The sequence below is a fragment of the Pelophylax lessonae genome, assembly GCF_965119305.1.
Source record: "Pelophylax lessonae genome assembly, chromosome: 11".
NCBI lineage: Eukaryota > Metazoa > Chordata > Amphibia > Anura > Ranidae > Pelophylax > Pelophylax lessonae.
In genome coordinates this window covers 15,178,061-15,205,864 of record NC_138778.1, presented here as the reverse complement: position 1 = coordinate 15,205,864, position 27,804 = coordinate 15,178,061, and the positions used below count along the sequence as shown (strand labels likewise).

The 27,804-nt window shown below is 45.7% G+C and overlaps 1 protein-coding gene across 1 annotated transcript in view; it reads left to right on the top strand.

Annotated features, from left to right (window-relative positions):
- AATK (apoptosis associated tyrosine kinase) overlaps window positions 1-27,804 on the top strand; it is a 161,892-nt gene that overhangs the window by 97,851 nt on the left and 36,237 nt on the right. Inside the window, exons 5-9 of the mRNA XM_082271824.1 lie at window positions 333-451; window positions 7,578-7,665; window positions 7,962-8,095; window positions 15,040-15,124; window positions 26,535-26,656. Coding sequence (XP_082127950.1) covers window positions 333-451; window positions 7,578-7,665; window positions 7,962-8,095; window positions 15,040-15,124; window positions 26,535-26,656 — 548 coding nt within the window. The remainder of the gene's footprint in view (window positions 1-332; window positions 452-7,577; window positions 7,666-7,961; window positions 8,096-15,039; window positions 15,125-26,534; window positions 26,657-27,804) is intronic.

Sequence of the window (27,804 nt, the reverse complement as noted above, 5' to 3'; positions counted from 1 at the left end):
TATGACTTTCTGATTACCAAAAGCTTTCAAACTGGCCTTAAAGACCAGAAATAAAAAGATTTGGTACCCATAGACTTCCCTAGAGTTCAGGCGCTATATTCACGGATTCCCCGCTGGGTTGGGTGAACTGAAAGTTGCTCCATTTGCTCATCCTTACCATAGACTGTTGCCTTCTTGGGTTAGGAGAAGAGATTCCAATAAGACTCCTCCCCTGTCCATGAGCACCAGGCCAGGGTTGTTGGGAGGAGGCCCTTGGTTAACCCCCCCTAGTCCCAAGAAAGCCTTTCTTTGTTAAATCTTTTTAACCCTTTCTGTATCTCTCCACTGTGCAGGTGCTGCTGGGGGAGGTGAATTCGGGGCTCGCCAGCACCCAGGTGGTGGTGAAGGAGCTTAAAGTCAGCGCCAGCGTCCAGGAGCAGATGCTGTTCCTAGAGGAGACTCAGCCTTACCGGTAAGTGCACAGTGATTCTTTCCCATAATCCTCTACAGTGCGTATGCCGCTCCATCCTCTGTTGGCTGCATGTAACTGCATTTGGAATAATTGTGACCTGACGTGTTACTTGCTGTAAACTAATAAACCTTTATTGTGATAATTGAGAAGGAGAAATGCGAGTCCCAGCAGGTCATCAACAGATTCCTGACGCATTACCGCCTTTCTTTTCGCTCCTTGCCATGATCTCCGCCTCGGCTGCCGGTAAAAGAGGGAAAATCACATTTATGGACAAACAGTCCTGCCAGGATAATAGGACCCAGACACAAATATCACAGCCATGTTCCTGCTTGTACTGTTGCATCACCTAAAGAGGATCTGTCCCTTTAAAGAACATTGACTAATTGCCTTACTAAAAGTCCACCCAGAAGTATTGTTGGGTGTAGTCCTTTCCTCTATTGTTGGGTGGAGTCCTTTCCTCTATTGTTGGGTGGAGTCCTTTCCTCTATTGTTGGGTGGAGTCCTCTTCACTATTGTTGGGTGGAGTCCTCGCCTCTATTGTTGGGTGGAGCCCTCTCCACTATTGTTGGGTTGAGCCCTTTCCTCTATTGTTGGGTGGAGCCCTCTCCTCTATTGTTGGGTGGAGCCCTTTCCTCTATTGTTGGGTGGAGCCCTTTCCTCTATTGTTGGGTGGAGTCCTTTCCTCTATTGTTGGGTGGAGTCCTTTCCTCTATTGTTGGGTGGAGTCCTTTCCTCTATTGTTGGGTGGAGTCCTTTCCTCTATTGTTGGGTGGAGTCCTTTCCTCTATTGTTGGGTGGAGTCCTTTCCTCTATTGTTGGGTGGAGTCCTTTCCTCTATTGTTGGGTGGAGTCCTTTCCTCTATTGTTGGGTGGAGTCCTTTCCTCTATTGTTGGGTGGAGTCCTTTCCTCTATTGTTGGGTGGAGTCCTCTCCTCTATTGTTGGGTGGAGTCCTCTCCTCTATTGTTGGGTGGAGTCCTCTTCACTATTGTTGGGTGGAGTCCTCGCCTCTATTGTTGGGTGGAGCCCTCTCCACTATTGTTGGGTTGAGCCCTTTCCTCTATTGTTGAGTGGAGCCCTCTCCTCTATTGTTGGGTGGAGTCCTTTCCTCTATTGTTGGGTAGAGTCCTTTCCTCTATTGTTGGGTGGAGTCCTTTCCTCTATTGTTGGGTGGAGTCCTTTCCTCTATTGTTGGGTGGAGTCCTTTCCTCTATTGTTGAGTGGAGTTCTCTTCACTATTGTTGGGTGGAGCCCTCTCCTCTATTGCTGGGTCGCGCCCTCTCCTCTATTGTTGGGTCGAGCCCTCTCCTTTATTGTTGGGTCGAGCCCTCTCTTCTATTGTTGGGTCGAGCCCTCTCCTCTATTGTTGGTTCGAGCCCTCTCCTCTATGGTTGGGTCGAGCCCTCTCCTCTATGGTTAGGTCGAGCCCTCTCGTCTATTGTTGGGTCGAGCCCTCTCTTCTATTGTTGGGTCGAGCCCTCTCCTCTATTGTTGGGGCGAGCCCTCTCCTCTATTGTTGGGGCGAGCCCTCTCCTCTATTGTTGGGGCGAGCCCTCTCCTCTATTGTTGGGTCGAGCCCTCTTTTCTATTGTTGGGTCGAGCCCTCTCCTCTATTGTTGGGTCGAGCCCTCTCCTCTATTGTTGGGTCGAGCCCTCTCCTCTATTGTTGGGGCGAGCCCTCTCCTTTATTGTTGGGTCGAGCCCTCTCTTCTATTGTTGGGTCGAGCCCTCTCCTCTATTGTTGGTTCGAGCCCTCTCCTCTATTGTTGGTTCGAGCCCTCTCCTCTATGGTTGGGTCGAGCCCTCTCCTCTATGGTTAGGTCGAGCCCTCTCGTCTATTGTTGGGTCGAGCCCTCTCTTCTATTGTTGGGTCGAGCCCTCTCCTCTATTGTTGGGGCGAGCCCTCTCCTCTATTGTTGGGGCGAGCCCTCTCCTCTATTGTTGGGGCGAGCCCTCTCCTCTATTGTTGGGTCGAGCCCTCTCTTCTATTGTTGGGTCGAGCCCTCTCCTCTATTGTTGGGTCGAGCCCTCTCCTCTATTGTTGGGTCGAGCCCTCTTCTCTATTGTTGGAGGTGGAGCCCTCCCCTCTATTGTTGGAGGTGGAGTCGTCCCCTCTTTCCTGTGCTGGCCGCCCACTAAGATGAGCTTTTTAGAGATGACCTCCTGTTGTCCCCTCTCCATATATTCTTGTGCAGGACCTGTAGGTGGCAGCAGGAATTGTCATTCCCCCATCAATGGAAGATTTAAAGAAATATATGCTCAGCTCCACCTACAGACCTGACTGCCTTCTGCACAATTGATGGGTGACAACCTCTCATGCAGTCTCCACCCTTTTTTTTTCACAGCCATTCTGTGTGGTAATGAGTGTAAAAATTGCAATTGGCACTTCCTACAACGCGATACACCTCTGGTCTGTGTCATCTATTGGGAATAGCCTCCGGGGGAAAAGGAAAGAACCCTGTATTCCTTTTATATTTTGATAATAAATTGCCCAACGCTCTGCTTTGCTATGAAGGCGCAATACAAATCTGCTTGTAACATTGTAATAAAGATAGAGGTCTGTGTTGCACATGTTTGGGAATATGGATGGAGGCTGCAAGCCGTCTCTAGGCCATGTGCCTCTATGAAGTGACCTTCAATCTAATCCTGAAAGGTGGCGACGGTGGGTCAGAAGATTTAGCTATAGATGTCTGGTGGGTACTGATCACAGGCCACAAGGGTGAGGATATGGAGAAGAGACTGGTGATAACACGAACTCGGCTTAAGGGCTGGGTGAGGCTGGTCTGTCCATAAGAGGGGTGGAGTGTGGTGGGGCTCAATGGTGGACGTTGGGGTTGTGGTTGCAAAACTTTAGAGACCATCAACACCAAACAGGGCTTCTTTTAGAAATCATGGGGCCCAGTACAGCCTCTCTGGCCCACTCTCCATCCTGAAGCTACCCCCCTTACCCTGCCGTAGCTGGCGGGAGGAAAAGGAGAAGAAGCTGTTAGCACTACTTGAGGGGCACAAAGGGCAGCAGGGGGGAGGAGCACTACTTGAGGGGCAAAAAGGGCAGCAGGGGGAAGGAGGTTATCTACAGGATTGGTGTGGAGGGGGCATTTACAAGAACAGAAAAACTGTAGTTCCCCTAAATGCTGGTGGGAGGGAGAGGAGATGAAGCCGGCAGTGTTGCGAGGAAGGGGGGTGTGCATACAGGGGGGCCTGGGCAGCAGGGCGAAGGGGAAATCTGATCATGGACAGGAGGGGGTGATAAGTGCAGAGGGGGGCAATTACAGGAACCCTGTATTCCTCTACCTACAACAGCTGAAAGCCAGTGGGAGGGAGAGGAGATGAAGCTGGCAGTGTTGCAAGGAAAGGGGGGGGGGGTGCATACAGGGGGGCCTGGGCAGCAGGGCAGAGGGGAAATCTGATCATGGACAGGAAGGGGTGATCAGTGAAGAGGGGGGCAATTACAGGAATCATGTATGCCTCTACCTACAACAGCTGAAAGCCAGTGGGTGGGAGAGGAGGTGAAGCCAGCTTTCAGCTGCTGCAGGAAGACCCATACAGGGAATCAGTTCCGGTAATTTTCCCTCCGCAACACCGGTCACTCCCTCTTTCACAATCCGATTCCTGCTGCTGCCCAGGCCCTGTGCTGAATTGAAGGGGGCTGGGTTCCGTACAGGAAGACGAGTGTTATACCCTTATCAGTGGCTCTGACACCAGGCCTGCTCTAAAGAAGCAAGCAATCCAATCTTCCCCGCTGCAGTCATACACATGGGACATTTTGGTGGAAGGACACCAGAGCGCGAGAATAGAACGCAAAGCAACTCATTGCTGTGCAAACAGAGCTGCTGGTGAACAATGAGACCAGGACCCCAGAGCTGCAAAGATGTAACTGCTAATCAGGTTGTCCCATATTTACAGTGTATGATATAACCACTTGCCGCCCTGCTACAGTACATATGCTGCGGATGGGCGCCACGTGCAGCCACAATCGCATACAAGCATCCTCGTTCCTGCTCCGGTTTAGGATTCGGCATTTCAATGGGATTATGTGATCCAGTGGCGGCTGGTGCTCCATGGGCTGGGGGGGGGGGCGTCAGATGGACCACACCAGCCCTCACATCATACCCCCCCCCCCCCACTGGTCGCCGGCTCACTCACCTTGGACATGTGGACGGCAGGCAGCAGCGGCGGCAGCCTCCCCCTCAGTCTCCTGCTTCTCCTCCCTCCTTCTCCTTGGCCAATGGCATGGCTTCTCCTTTCGGCCAATCGGGAAACTGGTCTCAGGACCCGCTTTCTGATTGGCCAGGAGGAGAATCCATGTGACAATAGCGAATTTTCATTCGCTATTGTCACACAACTGGGTGGGCTCGGGGCGCCATGCTCTGCGCCCCAAGCCCACCCTTTTTTTTTTTTTAAGCCTATTCGAGTCTCTGGCTCTAATCACGTGCTTCAAAAAAAAAACTCCATTGGAATCCATGCGTCCGGCTGCCTGCATGTAGATTAGGGCGCCGGACGCATGGATTGGGGGGGTGGCGGTGACCCTGCGCCCCCAATGGACCGGCCGCCACTGATGTGATCACAATCTGAACAAAGCTGTTATGAATGAATCTCATTCATAATAGCTCTGCTTTTTTATACCAGTGAGCAGTGATTGGTCCACAGCTATCACATGGTACCTGGGCCAATCACAACAATCTGTACTGTGTAATTTAGCTGTAGCCAATGACACTGAACTACTCTAATGTATAAAAAAATAAATATAAATTGAATCAAAAATTATTTAATTTTCATTTTATTTTTTTTACATACTTTTACCAGTCAGTGTACCTGATTACCACATCAGTTATATGATGACGCTGTACTGCGCCGGTGACAGTATGTGGAAAAAAAAAAAAAAAGTGACCAAAAATTACAACTTCAAAAAACTCACCACCCCTCTTACGAAATACCTCAGACATGTCCTGGCGTTTTAGCATCTTAAGAAATTAGATCAGCCGTCTGTACATCAGGATTGACCAATTTTGAAATATATATCCCATAGTTTGTATACTCTATAACTTTCACCCAAACCAATAAATATACACTGATTAGGATTTTTTTTTGTTAGCAGAATATATTGTGTCCTAAATTTATGAAAAAAATTGATTTTATTTAGCAGAATACTTTGTGTCCTAAATTTATGAAGAAATTCGATTTTATTGGATATTAATTATAACCGAAAGTAGAAAATATTGGGGGATTTTTTATTTATTTTTTTCAAAATCTTTTATCGTTTATATAATTAAAAATAAAAAAGGCAGTAGTGATCAAATCCCACCAAAAAAAAGCTCTATTTGTGTGAAAAAAATCCTTTAAATGTATTTACATTTATTTAATTATTTAAATTTAATTTGGGTACACTGTTGCATGACCACGCAATTACCAGTTACAGTAGCGCAGTGCTAAATAGCAAAAAATGCCCTGATCATGAAGGGGGTAAAACATTCCAGAGGGCAAGCATTCAGGGCTGGTGGTGGGACGAATTGGGACCTGGCGGGCCATCGTTGGCGCAGATGTTTTTCTCTAGGATAGAGGTATTGTCACAGAAGAGGTAAGGAGGGTATAGTGAGGCTGGATGATGCGCTAAGGCACAGGTAAGCCGCTTGTCTGTTACCAACCAAGGGTGCTTGTGGCCTGCGTTAGGGGGCGGTAATAGTGACACCCTATTTTAGTTTACCCTTAACACCCACTGGAATCTTGACCAGCCGTAAACCCCATCTCTAGTGTCCAAAGAGGAACACACTCCAGGTCTACAGGACCTGCCCTGTGAATGTATAGCAATGGAGCATTTGGCCCTTCTTGGACCCTGTAGTAATAAATGGTCATCTATACTCTGGATAAACTCTGTCCTGCAGATCTATGAAGACTCGCTCACTACTGGCTGGACGATAACCGCTCTGACCCGGACCGGACCGCCCATCTGCAGAATCTTTGCCCATTGTTGGGCACTGCAGTCTCTGTTCCTGACACTTCGCATAGTTTCTTGTTTAGAAAAAAAACTGTAGCTGTACACCAGACAGCGAGGCGCGTCATTTCACCCCGCAGGGTGTTCATAAGGCTGCAGGCTACAGAAAACAGAGACAGGTAAAGGTGAGGTAATCCCAAAGACTCTTGTCTGACCTATCAGTGACTGAAAACCTCAACTGGCAGTAAGCACAGACCTGATACAACAACCTACCTACCTACCTTCCATTTCATTCCATTGGTGAGACTTCCTGGTCTGTACACCTGCTGTGCCCATTATGAGGGGTTAGCACCATCCCTGTGCTGTGTTCCTGGGTCTGTACACCCGCTGTGCCCATTGTGAGGGGTTCCCACCATCCCTGTGCTGAGTTCCCAGGTCTGTACACCTGCTGTGCCCATTATGAGGGCTTTCCCACCATCCCTGTGCTGAGGTCCTGTGCCTGTATACTTGCTGTGCCCATTGTGAGGGGTTCTCACCATCCCTGTGCTGAGTTCCCGGGTCTGTACACCTGCTGTGCCCATTATGAGGGCTTTCCCACCATCCCTGTGCTGAGTTCCTGGGCCTGTCCACCTGCTGTGCCCATTATGAGGTGTTCCCACCATCCCTGTGCTGAGTTCCTGGGTCTGTACATCTGCAGTTCCCATTATGAGGGGTTCCCACCATCCCTGAGCTGAGTTCCCGGGTCTGTACCCCTGCTGTGCCCATTATCAGTGGTTCTCACCATCCCTCCTGGAGTCCTGGATACCCAAAACCCGAGGTAGACAGGAGCAGAGTCAGAAGTTGAGGCCTGGGAGATCCTGCTGTTGGAGTATCTGGGGCTCCACCTATCAGATATCACTTTTCGGTGGAGTGATAATTGTTATAATAAAATATACAATTTCTCTTAGGGGAACTGTTCACACATTTCCATGCGTTGATGCGCTCTGTTTGGCATCCTTTTTAAAATGAATGCAACGTACTTCGACCTGTAAAAAAAAAAAAAAAAGGCGCAGTTTTATGTTTCTCAGTGACGTGCGTCCTATGCTCTGATGCTCATAATTAGTTTAGCACGTGTTACCACAACGTCAGTGGTGTGAATGATCCCCGATTATTGATCAGTAATGACATACCAATTGTATCTTTTCTGTGTCCTCAGAGTCCTCCAGCATCCCAACCTTCTTCAGTGCCTGGCACAGTGTGCGGAGATCACCCCCTACCTGCTGGTGATGGAGTTCTGCCCCTTGGTAAGTGACAAGCACCCATTGGTGAAGAGACCCAAACACCTGAGCTCCGCCCACCATCGATCGCAGTGCTGCTGGGAATTGGTGATCCAGTTCTGTGCCTTTAAAAGGACAGTAACACAATATTATTTAGTCTAGTTGTTGTCAGGGTTTTATTTTTCTGTGCAGTTTATCCTCATTTTTGGGGCACTAAGCGGGCTGAGCGTCAAAGATCCGGTTCCCCGCCATGCCAATGACCCCGCAGATGTCTATTACCTGCAATGGCACCCGTAGACTTACAGCAGTCTTCTTATTTCTAGGGGGACCTAAAGGGATATCTGCAGAGCTGTGCGGCCTCCGAGTCCACAGTGCCGGACCCCCTGACGCTGCAGAGGATAGGCTGTGAAGTGTGCTGCGGGCTGCTCCACCTTCACAAGAATAACTTTACTCACAGGTCAGAAGGACGAGGCTTGGGGTTATGCTACCTCATTTTAAAAATGATGTTAATGGTTATCTCCACCCTGATGCTGTTTTTGATATTGATGCCTTTTTTTTTTTTCCACTGTTTTTTTTTTTTTTTTCCTTCCTTTCCAATTGAATCTCATTTGATCTTCTGTGTTTTTGTGTCTACCTTTTTTCTTTTTGCCCTTTCCTTTTTTTTTTTTTTTTTTTTTAACTTCACTTTTAATTTTTTGTTTAACTTCATTTTCTTTGTATTATGATTATTATTATTGTATACATTTATTATTACTTTTTTTTTTTTTTTTCCTACCACTGTACTTTTTCAGTTGTCTCATGTTTTGTATCTTTTTTTTTTTCTTCTTTTTTTCATGCCTTTTATACTTTTACACAAATTTCTCCATAATTTTTCCTTTTTTTTTAATGTTTTATTTTAAATTACTACTGTTTTTTTATTTTTTTATTTATTTATTGTGTAATGTAATAGGATCCCCTGCATTTTTAATTATGTATTTCATATATTATTTTTTTAAATTAAAATGTTTTAAATAACCTAATTTTCGATATAGGTATAAATAAGTAATATTATCATTATTGTGATTATTAATAATTTTGTTTGTTTTTATATTATTAATATTATACATTTATTATTATTTTATTATTAATATAAACAAATACCAGAATTTGTTTTATACTACTTTTTTTTTTTCAATTGTTCTTTCCTCTTCTATCACCATCCTTTTAAATTCTCCCTTCTATTTTTTCCCTCATTTCATCTTTCTTTAATGTCTCACATGATCCTTTTTTTTTTTTTTTTTACCTAACATTTTAATATTTGTTTTATTTTGTATTATTTTATATATTTTTAAAATGTTTTCAATATATTATTTTTACATAGAAGTATAAACCATTATTATTATTATTATTGTTATTATTATATTTATACTATTTTTATACATTTATTATTATTTTTTTTTAGTATAAACAAATCCCAGCATTTGTTCCATACTCCTTTTTTCCTTCAGTTATTCTTTTCTCTTCTATCACCATCCTTTTTTAATTCTCCCTCTTCCTTTTTCCTCATTTCATCTTTTTTTTTCATGTCTCATGTGATCTTTTTTTTTTTTTTTTTTCTTGCTTTTACATAACATTTTTTATATAATGTTTTTTTCTTTCATAACATATTTTATTTTATGCATAAAAGATCCCAAACTCCAGCCCCCTGACACCCCCCCCCCCCCCCCCCACCACCACTATCTCTGATCTTGTACTGTTCCTTATGCATTGGGTTTTGTTTGCCTCTCTTTTTCCTCTTCCACGTCGTTTCCTTGTATATCTCTTCCCGACATTGGTCGCTCTCCTATCACAGCCGGCGTTCTCTGGCTCCTCTCCGGACACCTCTCTCGGTTTGTCCCCTGGAACAATATCCTGATGCTGACTGAGTGGGACATGCAGGCTCCAGCATCAGTGATTTTGTTGCAGGAGGCACTCAAAGCTCCTGGTCGCCCAGACTGCAATGTGACTTTCTACTCGTCTCTACTATTACCGAGTGACATCAGAGTTGTAATCGGCTTATTAACATTAGCAGCCTACCCGATGCTCTAATACCTCTTCTACACACGTAAAGAAGAACAGCAGTTTAATGGAAGAGGAAGAGATTAATTTTGCTGATGAAATAACCAATGGACACTCGTCATTTCCTCTTTAGATGGAGTTCAGTGCGATGGAGTTCAGTTGTCTCCAGTGAAGCGTCCTGGTAATCCTCCATCATACAAAGACATTGTAGACCAATGGTCTTCAAACTATGGCCCTCCAGTTGTTCAGGAACTACAACTCCCATCATGCCTAGTCATGTCTGTAAATGTCAGAGTTTTACAATGCCTCATGGGACATATAGTTCTGCAACAACTGGAGGGCCGTAGTTTGAGGATCCCTGTTGTAGACAATTGTGCTCCTCCAACATTGTGGTAATAGTATGGTGAAGACCATTTTCTGTTCCCCCATGATGTTCTCCTGTGTACAAAGCCAGCTCCATAAAGACATGGTGTGACCGGTTTGATGTGGAGGAATTGGAGTGTCCTGATGTCATAAAAAGAAAATAAAAGCAGCGCCAATAAGGTAAAAGTGGAACAAACGTCCCAAGTAATGCAGTCCACAAATGTCCAATATGTGAAGGAAGGAAGGAAACCAGAAAAAAGTCCCGGATACCAGTGCTGAAGTCAGGAGCAATAAAACACCCAGTCGTGGTGACCATCCAAACTGCTTACCAGATAATAGGTAAATTGGGCATAAATCACTCTCAAAGGATCCACACAGGGAAACCGAATGATGGACTGGAAATTGATCAGACCGGGACCTTTGGAACTACCATAGAAACGAATATAGGTGTAATGGACACCTCAAAAGTTGGAAAGGAAAAATAGTGTAGACTGCACAAAAATATTTATTAAGGTAAAAGAGTAGTACTCACATTCTTGCAAAAGTGACATAGCATATCTTTAAAAAAAACGTGGTGTACATAACGTGCTGAACGTCTGCGTCGCCTTACGCGTGTCGTCAAAGAGTTGACATCATCAGAGGCGATCCTGACGTCATATCTACTGATCACCTTGGGGATGGAATGATGATGGTGAGCCAGGTCTTCTCATCACACATCAGTACCTGACCTCACAAATGGGCACAAATTCCAAAATCTTGTGGAAAGTCTTCCCAAAAGGGCTGAGGATGTTATAGCCACAAAATGGGGCAATTACATATTCATAGCCAGGAATGGGATGTACAACAACCTCATATAGGTGTGATGGGTGGAGGAACTTGAGAGTTCTGACCTTAGCCCTACTGAACACCTTTGGGATGAATTGGAACACCGATGGTGAGCCAGGTCTTTTCATCCAATATCAGCACCTGACCTCAAACCTACTGAATGCCTTTAGGATGAATTGGAACAATTTTCTGCCAGTAGAGCATTTGTGGGGTCAGGTACTGATGTTAGATGAGAAGACCTGGCTCACTGTCGATGTTCCAATCCACCCCAAAGGTGTTCAATAAGGATGAGGTCAGGGCTCTGTGCAGGACACTCGAGTTCCTCAACACCAAACTGGCCACACCATGTCTTTTTGGAGCTAGCTCTACTCTTCAGGAAAGGCTTTCCACAAAATTGTGGAGTAAAGCCCCGTACACACACGCAGATCGTCGTCATACAAATGTTCCTCTTTTCTCCCCGGGATGTCGGTGTCTGTTGAAAAGTGAAAAGACAGCACAAGGACAGCACAAGAATTTTGTCTGCAGACTTCAGCTGACTGCAGAAGTGATGTCATGTAATGGTTAACTTTCCCTGTGTTTTTTATTTTCTGAGCATGCCCAGTCTTGCAAATCTGCGGTCTGTCGGCCGAATTCTGTACTGACAGGCGAACAATCGTCCGTTCTGGTGTCCGCAGACAAAAATTTTCATGTTTGCAAGAAAGACTTTTGTCCGCGGATTGTGCGCAGACATCTGTCGGAGGCACCATACTAACACGCATACAATCGGCAGATCTTTCGTCCGCCGACGTTTGTATGCCGACGATCGGTACGTGTGTACGGGCCTTAAGTCTGTGGAAATTTGTGTCCAAGGAATATTTGTGGTGTCAGGTACTGATTGATGTTGGATGACAAGACTTGGATCACATGTTTTGGCCCACATTGGACACCAGAAAAAAGAACTTATTTACAATTGGTGTTCCAATTATTCCCAGAGGTGTTCAGTAGGGTTGAGGTCAGTGGTCTGTGCAGGACACCCAAGTTCACCCACACCAAACTGGTCATCCATGTCTTTATGGAGCTGGCTTTGTACACCAGGGCACATGTTAATGGCTTTGATAACCACAGTTGATATGTTTATATCCTGTGTTGCATGGCCAAGATTTGAGGACACCTGACTATCACACCTATATGAGTTTTTCCGGCATCCCATTCCAAAACCATGGCCATTAATCTGGAGTTGCCTCCTCCTCCCATCATCATTATTATGGAGTTGTCCTCCCCCCATGACCATTAATCTGGAGTTGCCTCCTCCTCCCATCATCATTATTATGGAGTTGTCCTCCCACCATGACCATTAATCTGTAGTTGCCTCCTCCTCCCATCATCATTATTATGGAGTTGTCCTCCCACCATGGCCATTAATCTGGAGTTGCCTCCTCCTCCCATCATCATTATTATGGAGTTGTCCTCCCACCATGACCATTAATCTGGAGTTGCCTCCTCCTCCCATCATCATTATTATGGAGTTGTCCTCCCACCATGGCCATTAATCTGGAGTTGCCTCCTCCTCCCATCATCATTATTATGGAGTTGTCCTCCCACCATGACCATTAATCTGGAGTTGCCTCCTCCTCCCATCATCATTATTATGGAGTTGTCCTCCCACCATGGCCATTAATCTGGAGTTGCCTCCTCCTCCCATCATCATTATTATGGAGTTGTCCTCCCACCATGGCCATTAATCTGGAGTTGCCTCCTCCTCCCATCATCATTATTATGGAGTTGTCCTCCCACCATGGACATTAATAAGTTGCACCCCCTACTGGCTATTACAGCCTTCATTTGGGAAGACTTTCCACAAGATTTTGGAGGGTGTCTGTGGGAATTTGTGCCCATTTGTGAGGTCAGGTACTGATGTTGGGTGAGAAGACCTGCATCATGCATTGGGCCTCATGTTGTGCACCAAAAAAAAAAAAAAAATCTGTCTCGCCATCATCGTTCCAATCCATCTCAAAGTTGTTCAGTAGGGTTGAGGTCACGGCCCTGTACAGGACACTCGAGTTCCTCCACACCAAACTGGTTACACAATGTCTTGATGAAGCTGGCTTTGTACACAGGGGCACTGTCATGCTGGAACAGAAAAGGGTCCTCCCCAAATTGTTACCACAAGGTTGGAAGAGCACAATTGTCTACAATGTCTTTGTATGATGAAGGATTACCAGCACCTTTCACTGGACACCTGAACTCCATCGTATGAAGGGGATTTACATACTTTTGGATGTATAATTTCTGTGTGACGTTCAAAATGTTAGCCATATTATATATTTGAGAAATTGGGGTCCACTGGCTTTATCTTGTGCATCCAGCCACCCTCAAGCTAAATCTGCAAAGTCTCCATTATCCTTAAAGTACCCAATGATGATGGTTACCTTATCCAGCATTTGATGGCCTCATGCAGATATCTGATGCCACAGGCCAACTGATCTTCTGCAGGAAATGGCGTTCATCCTTGTTTCCTCCAATGATAACCACCACCAGACATTGGTTTCACCTTTACCTTTCCAAAGCCTAAACATGCAGACACGGCCAAGCCAAATATGCATGTTCTCGGAACCATTAACAGAGATGCATCCTGGAGGCTGCCTGAACTGTGCCTGTACATCCCAGACCCTCTAGTGGTGCACATTATAAAGCATAGTCCCTGGTTCCAAGCTTTGCCCCGTGTAGTTTTAATAGATCTAGAGGGAGGTAGCACAGTACAGAATCATGTGATGTAAGCCCCACCCCCTGGGAAGTACTGTGTAAAGTTTGCCGGACCACTTTGCAATATTGTGTTTAGGTTAAAAATAAATGAAGTGGATTTTATGTATTTATAAAAATTTAATTATTATATATTTTTATATATTATATTATTATTTAGCATCAATCTAAAATGGAAAATACAGAATGTTGCCACTAGATGGTGCTGCATATCGTAGAAAATTCCTGTAATACTTAGTGCCATCTAGTGGCCACATGCATTTTAAATCAATGAAAAATTTTTGACCAGGACAGGAAATATCCTAATAGCCTTTGTTTTTTTGCCCACTCATACAGAAGGAATGTACATTATATTACCAAAAGTATTGGGACGCCTGCCTTTACACGCACATGAACTTTATTGGCATCCCAGTCTTAGTCCGTAGGGTTCAATACTGAGTTGGCCCACCCTTTGCAGCTATAACAGCTTCAACTCTTCTGGGAAGGCTGTCCAGAAAGGTTTAGGAGTGTGTCTATGGGAATGTTTGACCATTCTTCCAGAAGCGCATTTGTGAGGTCAGGCACTGATGTTGGACGAGAAGGCCTGGCTCGCAGTCTCCACTCTAAATCATCCCAAAAGTGTTCTATCAGGTTGAGGCAGGCCAGTCAAGTTCCTCCACCCCAAACTCGCTCATGCATGTCTTTATGGACCTTGCTTTGTGTACTGGTGTGCAGTCATGTTGGAACAGGAAGAGGCCATCCCCAAACTCCTCCCACAAAGTTGGGAGCATGAAATTGTCCAAAATGTCTTGGTGTATTGACGCCTTAAGAGTTCCCTTCACTGGAACTAAGGGGCCAAGCCCAACCCCTGAAAAACAACCCCACACCATAATCCCCCCTCCACCAAATTATTTGGACCAGTGCACAAAGCAAGGTCCATAAAGACATGGATGAGGGAGTTTGGGGTGTAGGAACTTGACTGGCCTGACTTCAACCCGACGGAACACCTTTGGGATGATTTAGAGCGTAGATTGCGAGCCAGGGCTTCTCGTCCAACATCAGTGCCTGACCTTTACAAATGCGCTTCTGGAAGAATGGTCAAACATTCCCATAGACACACTCCTAAACCTTGTGGACAGCCTTCCCAGAAGAGTTGAAGCTGTTATAGCTGCAAAGGGTGGGCCAACTCCATATTGAACCCTACGGACTAAGACTGGGATGCCATTAAAGTTCATGTGCATGTAAAGGCAGGCGTCCCAATACTTTTGGTAATATAGTGTATATGCATAAAAAATTGCTTTTTTATATAAACTCATCCCTATGACTGTTGAAGTGTTTTGTCATCGCTGCCTGCACTGACTTGCCGGGGATCTCCTCTGCGGTGGGGAGTGCGGTGCAGAAAGGCCGTGTTTAGAGTTCTGTTTGTCTCACGCCGTCTTTCTTCCTTCCAATACTCAGCGACCTCGCTCTGCGCAACTGTCTCCTGACCGCCGATATGACGGTGAAAATCGGTGACTACGGGGTGGCCCATTCCAAATATCGGGTAAGTAGAAACGTATCTATTAAATAGCAGCCACTGTTCACCAATCCAGGGGGGCAGGTTCAAAGTGGGCTGAAGAATGGCGGGGGCTGGGGGTTAGTGCCCCCGGCCTCATTGCCTAAGCCTGTATATTATAGGCACTTCGCATTCTCTAATGGCATGAAACACCCACAATGCTGGTACTTGATGGAGTGATATAGGCTGTCTTGGCAGTGCCAGGACAAAGTCATCTACAGCCCAGGGAGGACATGCCAAACTAACCCCCCACCCCAGATATATAAGCATAATGTTTCTGTAAAAATCCCCCCCCCCCCCACAAAAACGCTGAGAACTAATCTGCATACTTACCCCCTAAGCATAAATTCTCTCCTCCCAGTACAAATCCATTCCCCTGCTGAAATCCCCCCTCTCAGCACAACTCTTTGCCCCCTCCCCAGTTGATATGCCCCACCCCCCCAAAAAAGTCACCCCTCATAGCACAAATCCCCCCCCCCATATCCGCACTTTAAATCCCCCCTCCCACCCCCCACCCCCAAATCCTCCTCTTCTCTTCTCCCACCCCCCCAGCACAAATCCCCCCCATCTTCCCTCCTAGCACAAATCTTCTTCCCTCATTCCCCCTACGAATGCAAATCCCCCTAAATCACCACTCTTACCACAAATCCTCTACCCCTAAAATCCCCTCCCCCCAGTACACATCTTCTACCCCCCCCCCCCCCCCACACACACACACACACACTTTACATTTTCCTCTTCCAGCACAAATTGCCCCAAACAAGCAAAAAAAAGTTGTTTTTACATGTTGGAATGGGAGGTGGTTAAAAGCTTGACGTGTTTTGTGGAATTCACTTCACTTCTTCAGGAGCGGATGCAAAGTCCTCTCCTGATTTAACCTGTGGCGTTGCCAATCATTATTAGGGGACACAAACATAAAAGAGAACCTGTGTGATCTCGCCATTTATAAATTGTTTTTCCATTTTTTTTTTTTAAATGTATAAAAAAATGTTAACAATTTTATTTTACAATTTTTTATTTATTTATTTATTACAATGTTTAAATATTATTATTTTTTTTTTTTTTCACAATTTTTGTTATTTTTTTACAGGACAGGGAAGCCTGCAGCGCTGGGGGAGGGGGGTTCGCACAGTGAAAGGGGGGCACACGGGAAGGAGGGGGGGGGGTCAGAAGCAGGCAGAACAGGGAGGGGGATCGGTGTCGGAGAAGCATTTACAGGACTGATGCCCTGTGTCTGTGTCTCTCCCTGCAGCAGGCGAAAGCTGGCAGGAGGGGGAGAAACTGGCTTTTAGCTGCTGCAGAGAGCCGCACAGGACTTCCTTCTGTAATTGCCCCTCTGTGCTGTTGGGGACCCCCCTGTGTGCCTGGGCCCCCTACTGGAGGACTGGTGGTCCCCTGCGGCCCTGGCTGTGACAGTGGCCCAGGGAAACCCAAGGCACATGTGTACAGATCCCCCCCAGGGTAGGTCTCTGTGTCATAGTAATTATTGATACTGGTGACCGCTCCAGTGAATTTCTGGTGATCCCAGTTTGGTGTGCAATGTCCTAATGAGAAAGAGAAAACACACCAGCTGCATGCATTTTTAACCACTTGCCAACCGCTAACTGCATATATACTGCGGCAGTGTGGCTCTCCAAGGCAAACGGACGTAGGTATACGTCGGTCGCCTGGTGGCAGCTAGGGGGCGAGTGTGCACCACTGGCGGCGCGCTCCCGATCGCGTCAGTGGGGAAGCCGATGCACAGGGAAGGCGGCTCCGATTGCCACCTGACACCTGCGATCGCTCCCCGCTGAGAGAGGACGGTCGGCTGTTGTAAACACATCTGACCGTCCTTCTCCCTGGAATGATCACAGAGTGCCTGTGATCCTTCTATATCGGATCACATGTCTCTGTGGTCATTTCAGAAGCCACGCCCCCCCCCACAGTTAGAATCGCTCCCCTAGGCTCACATTTAACCTCTTGATCACCCACAGGGTTAACCCCTTCCATGCCAATGGCATTGTTACAGTAACCGTGCATATTTTTAGCACTGATTACTGTAGTAATGTCACTGGTTCCCCCCAAAAGTGTAAAAAATGTAAGTTAGGGGTCCGATCTGTCCACCGCAATGTCGCAGTCCCGCAAAAAAATCGCAGATCGCCACCATTACTAGTAAAAAGAAAAAAAAATGATAAAAATTACATAAATCTTTCCCGTAGTTTGTAGACGCGATAACTTGCGCAAACCAATCAAAATACACTTTTCTCTATCGCTCATTGACAGACGTAGTCTTCTTGATTCTCAAGAGCTGGGTTATGTTGTCTCCGCAGGAGTAGGACTAGGCAGAATGACAAAAACGTTCTGGCTCCACCCTAGGGGGCAGTCCCTGAGGGTATATCCTCCCTCTCTCTGCTACAGGGAATCAGTTTTTTTCTGTCTAGTCAGGAGTAAGGACCTAAGTTCCTTGCTGGGATCTTTTGGTCCTGGCAAGACTTTTTTTCTTTAAGAAAAAGACATTTTTTAGGTAGTTTTCTCCAGTGTTTTTTTCCTGTGAGATCTTCAAGCAAAGATGCCGGACTGGGCGACACTTGTGGTCACCCCAGCCGGCCTACGAGCGCGTGCAGACCAGGCATTGCGCTTGGTCGGCCGCGACATATTCAAGTAAGTATGCGGGGCCGGGCGACGGGCTGGATGTGAATCCAGTGGTCACCCCGGTCTCTGCCTAAAAGCGCGTGCAGACCAGTGCGCTGAGTCGGCCGCGACGGAGTCCCAGTAAAGGGACTGACTTTGCGAGTTAAAAGCTCGCTTGGACGCCAGGACCAGAGAGTCGAGGCGTCCACAAACCCCCACCTCGGTGGAGAGGGTATTATGAAGAGAGGGTGCCTGTCGGTTCGGTATGGTGAGTAAAACGTTCCCTTTTTTTCCTCATTTATGAGGCAGTATATATTATGGGCCCCTCCATATATGGTCAGTATATATCTGACACTTACAAGTCCCCCTTGTAATACAGCATGTGTTGTGGGAAGTGGACTTGGTTCAAGAGCTAACACTCTACCCAGCAGACTGTAACATTACAGCAAACATAGGAGGTATAATCCTACCTTATGTGCAGTGTATCTCTGTAGATCCATATGTCACCTCTCAGCAGAGTGCAGGTGGATGTGCTGGGAAGACGATATCGGCGGTCCGCCGCCATTTTGCCGTAGACCGAATGCATGTATGTCCTCAGGTCACGCCGGCCGCCATGTTTTTGGAGTCTTATGTCTCTTCTATGGGGGCGGCCATGTTTTGTGAGCCCAGCTTCCTCGTGGAGGGCTGGGAACGCCGGAAGGCGTACACAGGGGGCGGAGCCACGCCTTCTGCCCGGGAAAAAGCAAACAGCTCCTTCCAGTCTGTGTAAGACAGACGCTGGCTGCAGTTTGTTGGAAACTACACTGCATCGGTTGGTGAGCCTTGGGGGTCCCTCTCTCTCTCTCTCTCTGGGTCGAGAAGCAGGTACTCTGAGGGGCGCTATTGCGCTAGGGGGAGACACACAAAAAAAAAAAAAAAAAAAAAAGAAAAGTTTTTTTGTTTATTGCTGGCAAAAGTGTCCTGTATTAACATGGACCCTGCCACTCATGTATCTCCTCCGGATCCCCTCGAGGGGTCTGCGGGATCCTCCAGCACCCCATTGACAATTGAATCTTTGTCAGCCATTATGGAAACTTTTGTGTCCCGGGTGGAAGTGGCTTGTCAGGGACAGGGCGCAAGAAAGCGACCCCCGCCTAACCCCTTATTATCTGAAACCTCGGATTCAGACTCTGAGCCTATTTCTGCAGTTGCAGGTACTTCATCTGGTATTGGTGTCTCGGGTCCTGTCTCTTCAGACAGTGAGGAGGATGTTTCGGCATCAGCCATAGCCCGAGAGGAAGCGTTGGTAAACGCACTCATTGTATCTGTTCAAGAGACTTTAAGGTTACAGGGTATTCCATCAGAAATAGCTGAAACTGAGATCCCTTTTGGGACTAAAAAGCGCATCAAAGTGGCAAAGGTTTTTCCATTGCCCAAATGTTTTGGCAATCCAATCGATGAAGAATGGCGTCTGCCAAAACGCACTTTTAATATTTCCAAACGCATTGACAGGCGTTATCCGTTTGAGGAAACCCTTATTAAGAAATGGACAGAACCACCTGTGGTGGATTCACCAATTGCTAGATTGAATAAAGCCACGGTTATTCCTTTGGAAGACGCTCCGTCTTTTAAAGATCCAGTGGATCGCAAGATAGAAGCTATGTCTCGCACCATGTTTTCCTTGATTGGATCAGCTTTCAGGCCAATAATTGCTATTGGTCTGGTTTCGCAGGCTGTAACTGAATGGACCAAGTGGTTACGCCGGGACTTAGAAGAAGTCCCTCAGGCGGTATCAGATTTGTTGGAACAAATGATACAGGGGTTACAGTTTGTATGTGATGCGGCGTTAGACGCCACTCCATTAATGGCGCGAGCATCAGTCTCAGCAGTGGTTCTCAGGCGCACACTGTGGCTAAAAGGTTGGATAGCCGACCAAGGTTCCAAGAAAGCATTGGCTAATATCCCCTTTTCAGGAGAACGTCTATTTGGAGCCAACTTAGATGAGATCATTAAGGATCTCACCGGTGGAAAAAGCACCTTTTTACCGCAAAATTTTAAAGGTAGAGGAACTCGTCAAAGACGAGGGCCTTCTTTTTCTGCTCACAAGAGGTTTTTTCGTCCAGCGGGTGAAAAAACTAAGTCCTCCAAGCCTCCTGCAGGAGGCATCAGGGGTCGTTGGTCGGGCAAGCAAAAGCCCGCCCCCTCCAGACCTGAAGATAAACCATCCAAAGCCTGAAGGTGCGCCCCCACCCATAACTGGGGTGGGGGGACGTCTTCGCCGGTTCCCGGATCCATGGCTTTCCAGAATCCCGGACAAATGGGTTTGCGAAGTCATAAAGTCAGGGTACAAGATCGAGTTTCGATCTCTCCCACCGGCGCGATTCTTCCCTTCCAATATCCGACTATCTCCGGATCGTCTAGAAGATCTGCGGAGAGCAGTCACAGATCTACTACAACAAGGAGTGGTAGTCCACGTTCCTTGGACAGAACGGTTTCAAGGGTTTTATTCAAACCTGTTTACAATACCCAGGAAAGAGGGCAAAGTGCGTCCAATTCTGGACTTAAGAGCACTCAATTCTTTCGTCAACATAAGAAGATTCAGAATGGAGTCCATTCGCACGGTAGCAGCCTTCCTGCATCCAGGGGATGTCCTAGCGTCCATAGACATCAAGGACGCCTATCTTCACATTCCCATTTTCGCAGGACATCAGCGTTTTCTACGCTTTTCCGTAGAGGAGAACCACTATCAGTTTGTGGCGTTACCTTTCGGTCTCGCCACGGCTCCGCGGGTCTTCACAAAAGTGTTGGCCCCAATGTGGGCACTTCTGCGCCAAAGAGGTATATCGATTCTAGGTTACCTAGACGATCTTCTGCTTCATGCAGAGTCTCCTCAGACCTTGCTACAAAACATAGAAATTACTATGATTTCTTTACAGGAATTCGGGTGGCTGGTGAACCAGCAAAAGTCCTTTCTGGTTCCCACCCAGAGGCTCGAATATCTGGGTCTAATTCTAGACACAGTCAGGACAAGAGTGTTTCTTCCGGTAGGGAAACTTCGAAAGATTCAATCAGCAGTCCAGTTGTTACTGTCCAACAGCTGGTCTTCCCTTCGGACTTGCATGAGGGTTCTGGGGTTGATGGTGGCTTCATTCGAAGCAGTCCCATTTGCCCAGTCCCATACCCGAATTCTTCAGCTAGAGATTCTTCTCAGATGGAATCGGAATCCGGAATCCCTGGACAATCAGATACGATTGAGCAAACAGACCAGAGAGTCTCTGGTTTGGTGGCTTCGGTCTCCAATGCTCAGCCAGGGAAAGTCATTTCTGCCAATATATTGGACGATAGTGACCACGGATGCCAGTCTATCCGGATGGGGAGGAATTCTCGGTCAGTTATCTGTCCAGGGACTTTGGTCCCCGGAAGAATCCAGGTTACCGATAAATGTATTGGAACTGAGAGCGATCAGACTTTGTCTGATTCACTGGACCGAGCAGCTCCAGGGCAGCCCGGTTCGGATCCAGTCGGACAATGCCACGGCCGTGGCTTATGTCAATCACCAGGGGGGCACCAAGAGTGTCCGAGCGGCCAAAGAAGTGGCTTGCATTCTTCGCTGGGCGGAACGATTTGTTCCAGCAATCTCTGCGGTGTTCATTCCGGGGGTGGAGAATTGGCAGGCAGATTATCTCAGCCGTCAGACCCTGGATCAGGGGGAATGGTCCCTCCATCCAGACGTTTTCCACCAGTTGTGCCTACGGTGGGGCACCCCGGATGTGGATCTGTTGGCATCACGATTCAACAGGAAAGTTCAGAGATTCGTGGCTCGCTCCCGCGATCCTCTAGCAGAAACCGCAGACGCACTGATCGCCCCGTGGGGGCAATACCAGCTAATATATGCCTTCCCTCCTCTCGCGTTACTGCCAAGACTTCTTCGCAGGGTAGAGGAGGAAGGAATCCCAGTAATCCTGGTAGCTCCGGACTGGCCTCGTCGAGCTTGGTACGCCGACATGGTCAGACTGGTGGCGGACGTCCCGTGGAGACTTCCTCTCAGAGAGGATCTACTGTCTCAGGGACCGATCTTCCATCCTGCTTTACGATCGCTGGCTTTAACGGCCTGGCTATTGAGACCCAGGTGCTGAAAGACAAAGGTTTGTCAGCTTCAGTTATTCCTACTCTAGTTGAAGCAAGGAAAGCGACTTCCAGAAAGATTTATCATCGCACATGGAAGTCCTACATTGCATGGTGTGAACCTTTGGGGTTCCGTCCTCGGTCTTATTCGATTAGTCGAATATTGGCTTTTCTGCAACAAGGGGTTGAGCAGAAACTGGCCTTGAGTACTATCAAGGGTCAGGTCTCAGCATTAGCCATCTTCTTTCAGAAGCCTTTGGCTACTCATTCCTTGGTGCGGAATTTCATCCAGGGGGTGCGACATCTGGCTCCGCCAGTGCGCGCGCCGTTACCCCCCTGGGATCTTAATTTAGTGTTGTCGGTTCTTCAGAAACCTCCCTTTGAAGATATTAGGGAGATTCCTCTACCCACGTTGTCCCAGAAGGTGGCCTTCTTGGTGGCTATTACTTCTGCACGCAGGGTGTCAGAACTGGCCGCATTATCTTGTCGTTCACCATATCTGGTGGTTCATAGAGATAAGGTGGTTCTTCGTCCGAATCCATCCTTCCTACCAAAAGTAGTTTCAGAATTTCATCTGAATGAAGAAATTGTATTACCTTCCCTGTGTCCTAAGCCCAGTCATCCTCGGGAATTTGCTTTGCACTCCTTGGATGTGGTCCGGGCGATCAGGGTATACTTGAAAACGACAGACTCGTTTCGCAAGACGGATTCACTTTTTGTGATCCCAGATGGACCCAAAAAGGGGTTGCCTGCATCTGCCGCGACCATTTCCAGATGGATCAGACAGACGATAGTGCAGGCTTATTCTATTAAGGGTCGGGAGCCCCCGTTCCCTGTTAAGGCGCACTCCACTCGGGCACTTAGTGCGTCATGGGCCTTTCGCCATCAGGCGTCAGTGGTCCAGGTGTGCAAGGCGGCTACCTGGTCGTCGGTGCATACCTTCTCCAAACATTATAAAATTGATGTAATGGCATCGTCTGATGCCTCATTTGGCCGCAAGGTTTTGCAGGCCGCAATTTGAGGAGACCAGTGGTCTACCTCGAGGGTTTTTTTCCGTTGGAAAATTTTTTCTTTAGTCTCATTCTTTGTTTATAATGAGCCTTTAAAACTTCTAGTTTGGCACCGGTTGGGCCTACTAGATTGGATTTGATTTTGTCAATCCCACCCCTCATTTGTGGCACTGCTTCTGGATGTCCCAGCTCTTGAGAATCAAGAAGACTACGTCTGTCAATGAGCGATAGAGAAAAATGGATTTTTGTAAGAACTTACCGTAAAATCCTTTTCTCTTAAGCTCATTGACAGACGTAGTACCCGCCCCTCTATCATTGAGTTGGGTTGGGTTAATTTCTCTGTACTGCTTTAAACAGAACTGATTCCCTGTAGCAGAGAGAGGGAGGATATACCCTCAGGGACTGCCCCCTAGGGTGGAGCCAGAACGTTTTTGTCATTCTGCCTAGTCCTACTCCTGCGGAGACAACATAACCCAGCTCTTGAGAATCAAGAAGACTACGTCTGTCAATGAGCTTAAGAGAAAAGGATTTTACGGTAAGTTCTTACAAAAATCCATTTATTGCGATTTTTTTTTTAACAAAAATATGTAGGAGAAAACAAATTGGCCTGAAAATGTTAAAACATTTTGATTTTTAATTTTTTTTTTTTTTTTGGGAATATCATATAGCAGAAGGTGAAAAAAAAATATATTTTTTTTTCAGAATTGTCGCTCTTTTTTTGTTTATAGCGCAAAAAATAAAAATCGCACAGGTGATCAAATACCACCAAAAGAAAATAAATAAAAATGACATAAATCTTTCCTATAGTTTGTAGACACGATAACATTTGCGCAAACCAATCAAAATACGCTTGTTGCAATTTTTTTTGACCAAAAACATGTAGCAGATTACAAATTTGCCTAAAAGGATGAAAAATTTTGATATTTAAATTTTTTGGGGGGGGGGGATGTTATATAGCAAAATGTGAAAAATATTGTTTTTTTTTTTTCAGAATCATCGCTCTTTTTTTGTTTATAGTGCAAAAAATAAAAATCGCACAGGTGAAAAAAAAGGACATCAATTTTATTTAGGTACAGTGTCGCACGACCGCGCAATTGTCCGTTAAAGTAACGCAGTGCTGAATCGCAAAATATGGCCTGGTCATTAAGGGGGGAAACCTTCCGGTCCAGAAGTGGTTAAGTGCATTGCATGCAAAAAGGCAAATAAATACCCACATAAAATGCATGATAAAAAGCCCAAAAAAAAAAAATAAGATGCAACCCTGTCAAGTGCTACCAGACCCCTGGAGATACGTGCACTCCTGGACGCACCCCCCACCTTTTTTTTTTTTAACCAAAAATATGTAGCAGAAAACAAATTGGCGTAAAATGTTAAAAAATTTTGATTTTTGATTTTTTTTGAGAATGTTGTATAGCAGAAGGTGGAAAATATTGTTTTCTTTTTTTTCAGAATTGTCGCTCTATTTTTGTTTAAAGTGCAAAAAATAAAAATCGCACAGGTGATCAAATACCACCAAAAGAAAATAAATAAAAATGACATAAATCTTTTCCCTAGTTTGTAGACGCGATAACATTCGCACAAATCAATCACAATACGCTTGTTGCAGTTTATTTTGACCAAAAACATGTAGCAGATTACAAATTGGCCTAAAAGGATGAAAAATTTTGATATTAAATTTTTTTTGGGAGAATGTTATATAGCCAAATGTGAAATATATATATATATTTTTTTCCAGAATTGTCGCTATTTTTTTTGTTTATAGTGCAAAAAATAAAAATTGCACAGGTGATCAAATACCACGAAAAGAAAGCTATGTTTGTGAGAAAAAAAAAGGACATCAATTTTATTTGGGTACAGCATCGCACGTCCGCGCAATTGTCCGTTAAAGTAACGCAGTGCCGAATCGCAAAATATGGCCTGGTCATTAAGGGGGAAAATCTTCCGGTCCAGAAGTGGTTAAGTGCATTGCATGCAAAAACGCAAACAAATACCCACATAAAATGCACAATAAAAAGCCAAAAAAAACCGCAACCCTGTTAAGTGGATGCCCCCCACCCCTTTTTTTTTTTTTTTTACCAAAAATATGTAGCAGAAAACAAATTGGCCTAAAATGTTAAAAAATTTTGATTTTAAATTTTTTTTTTTGAGAATCTTTTATAGCAGAAGGTGAAAAATATTGTTTTTTTTTTTTTTTCAGAATTGTCGCTATTTTTTTGTTTATAGTGCAAAAAATAAAAATCGCACAGGTGATCAAATACCACGAAAAAAAAGCTCTATTTGTGAGGAAAAAAAAAAAGGACATCAATTTTATTTGGGTACAGCGTCGCACGACCGCGCAATTGTCCATTAAAGTAACGCAGTGCCAAATCGCAAAATATGGCCTGGTCATTAAGGGGTAAAACCTTTCCGGTCCAGAAGTGGTTAAGTGCATTGCATGCAAAAACGCAATTAAATACCCACATAAAATGCGCGATAAAACGCCAAAGAAAAAAAAAAAAAACGCAACCCTGTTAAGTGCTACCAGACCTCTGAAGATATGTGCACGCCAGAATGTGAAAAATATTGTTTGGTTTTTTTTTTTTTTTTTTTCGGAATTGTCGTTATTTTTTTGTTTATAGTGCAAAAAATAAAAATCGCACAGGTGATCAAATGCCACCAAAAGAAAACAAATAAAAATGACATAAATCTTTCCCCTAGTTTGTAGACGCAATAACATTTGCGCAAACCAATCAAAATACGCTTGTTGCAATTTTGCAACCCTGTTAAGTGCTACCAAACCCCTGAAGATACGTGCACGCCAGGACGCCCCCCCCCCCTTTTTTTTTTTTTTTTTTTTACCAAAAATATGTAGCCGAAAACAAATTGGTGTAAAATGTTAAAAAATTTTGATTTTTAATTTTTTTAGAATGTTGTATAGCAGAAGGTGAAAAATATTGTTTTTTTTTTTTTTTTGTTTTTTTTTCAGAATTGTCGCTCTTTTTTTGTTTATAGTGCAAAAAATAAAAATCGCACAGGTGATCAAATACCACCAAAAGAAAGCTCTATTTGTGAGAAAAAAAAAGAACATCAATTTTATTTAGGTCCGCGCAATTGTCCGTTACAGTAACGCAGTGCCGAGTCGCAAAATATGGCCTGGTCATTAAGGGGTAAAATCTTCCGGTCCAGAAGTGGTTAAGTGCATTGCATGCAAAAACGCAAATAAATACCCACATAAAATGCATGATAAAATGCCCAAAAAAAAAAAAAAAAAAACGCAACCCTGTTAAGTGCTGCCAGACCCCTGGAGATCCGTGCACGCCAGGACGCCCCCCCCTTTGTTGTCACCGTCTCAGAAATTCCCGTTACTACGTTGCATGCCTCCCGTGTTCCGTAACCAAACACCTTGGGGCAGCGCCAGCTTGTCCCCAGCGTGTGCCAGCAGAGGCACCAAGCTGGGCAGATTAAAGGAAGGGGAGGGGATGAGGCACTGTTCCATCACAGAGCACGTCTCTGCCCCAAAGGGGAGGAGGGGACTCAGCGTTAACCTCTGTCAGGGTGAGTCAGACGTCGGCTGATCCTCCAGGAGGAGGAGGAGGAGGAGATTGGTGATGGGGGGGGGGGGGGAGTGCTGAGTAGGAAGCAGCACAGGAAGGCTTGTCACTGTTGTCTGAGTCTCTGTGTTTGTTGCCTTGCAGGATGATTACCTGGTGACGTCCGACCAACTGTGGGTCCCTCTGCGTTGGATCGCGCCAGAGCTCATTGATGAAGTACATGGGAACCTCCTGGTGGTGGACCAGACCAAGTCCAGCAACATCTGGTAGGACCTTCCGCCTGTCTCTGCCTTGTTTGTCGCCGGCGGCAGCTCTCCCCGTCCATGCCCTGGGTGGAGCCCCGGAGCCAAGCGTGTTTTTTCTGTCCGCGGGCGCCACCAGCTCGCCTCGCTTTTCCGCCTCTTCTGCAGGACCCGAGGTGGCCCGGCTATCCAGGGAATTTCAAGGAGACCTCCCTGAATTTTTATAATTTTTAAAAAAAAATTTAAATTTTTGGATCAACCTAATCCGGATTCCGGATTCCTTTTTAGAAAGTGGAGGTTTCTGTTCATGGAGGTCTTCTGTGATTGGTTGAACTCCATGGACTTGTAACTTTTTTGTAACCTAGTTATGTAACTCTTTTTAAATGTTACTTTTATTTATAAAATGTTTATTGTTTGCCAAAATAAAAAACACAAAATGTTGCCTGTAGCAAACGAGCAACTGACGGGTTTTTTGACAAGTTTTAGGGGCCTCCCGTGACCTCGGGGGTTGTCGGAGAAATGTGCGGAAAATAAAAAGGGTTTTGTAATCCGTTTTAGTGAAATTTTCCGCGATGGCTTTGCCACAATTTTACAGTTTGGGTACGCAGTGTTCAGTTACAATGTTGATATCTATGTATCGGTCTTGTGTAGTTGGCATCATGCAAAAACAGTTTCCAGAGGCGCATTGCTGCTGAATCGAGGCACCAAAGTGGCGGAGTCTCCAATGCCCACAGCTCACCACCATATTTATCAAATTCAATTCAAGAATATATTGTTGTGATCGCATTTTTAACAAGAACTGAACGCAGCGGGGGTTCAGGTCCACTGTTTTTAGTTACAATCTCAACTAAATGTCTGTCTTGGTGCTTAATTGTTGTGACTCCAAAAGCTACTCTTATACCTTCTGCACTCCTCTCCTGTATATACTGCCCTCTCTCATACCCTCCACACTCCTCTCCTGTATATACTGCCCTCTCTCATACCCTCCGCACTCCTCTCCTGTATATACTGCCCTCTCTCATACCCTCCACACTCATCTCCTGTATATACTGCCAGGGACGGACTGGCCTTGGCCTACCTGGATACCGGGAAATTTCCCGGTAGGTCGGCAAGTTCCCCCTGCCCCGGGGCTGCTAAAGACCTGTAAAAAGAATGGCCGTGGCCGGCCCGAC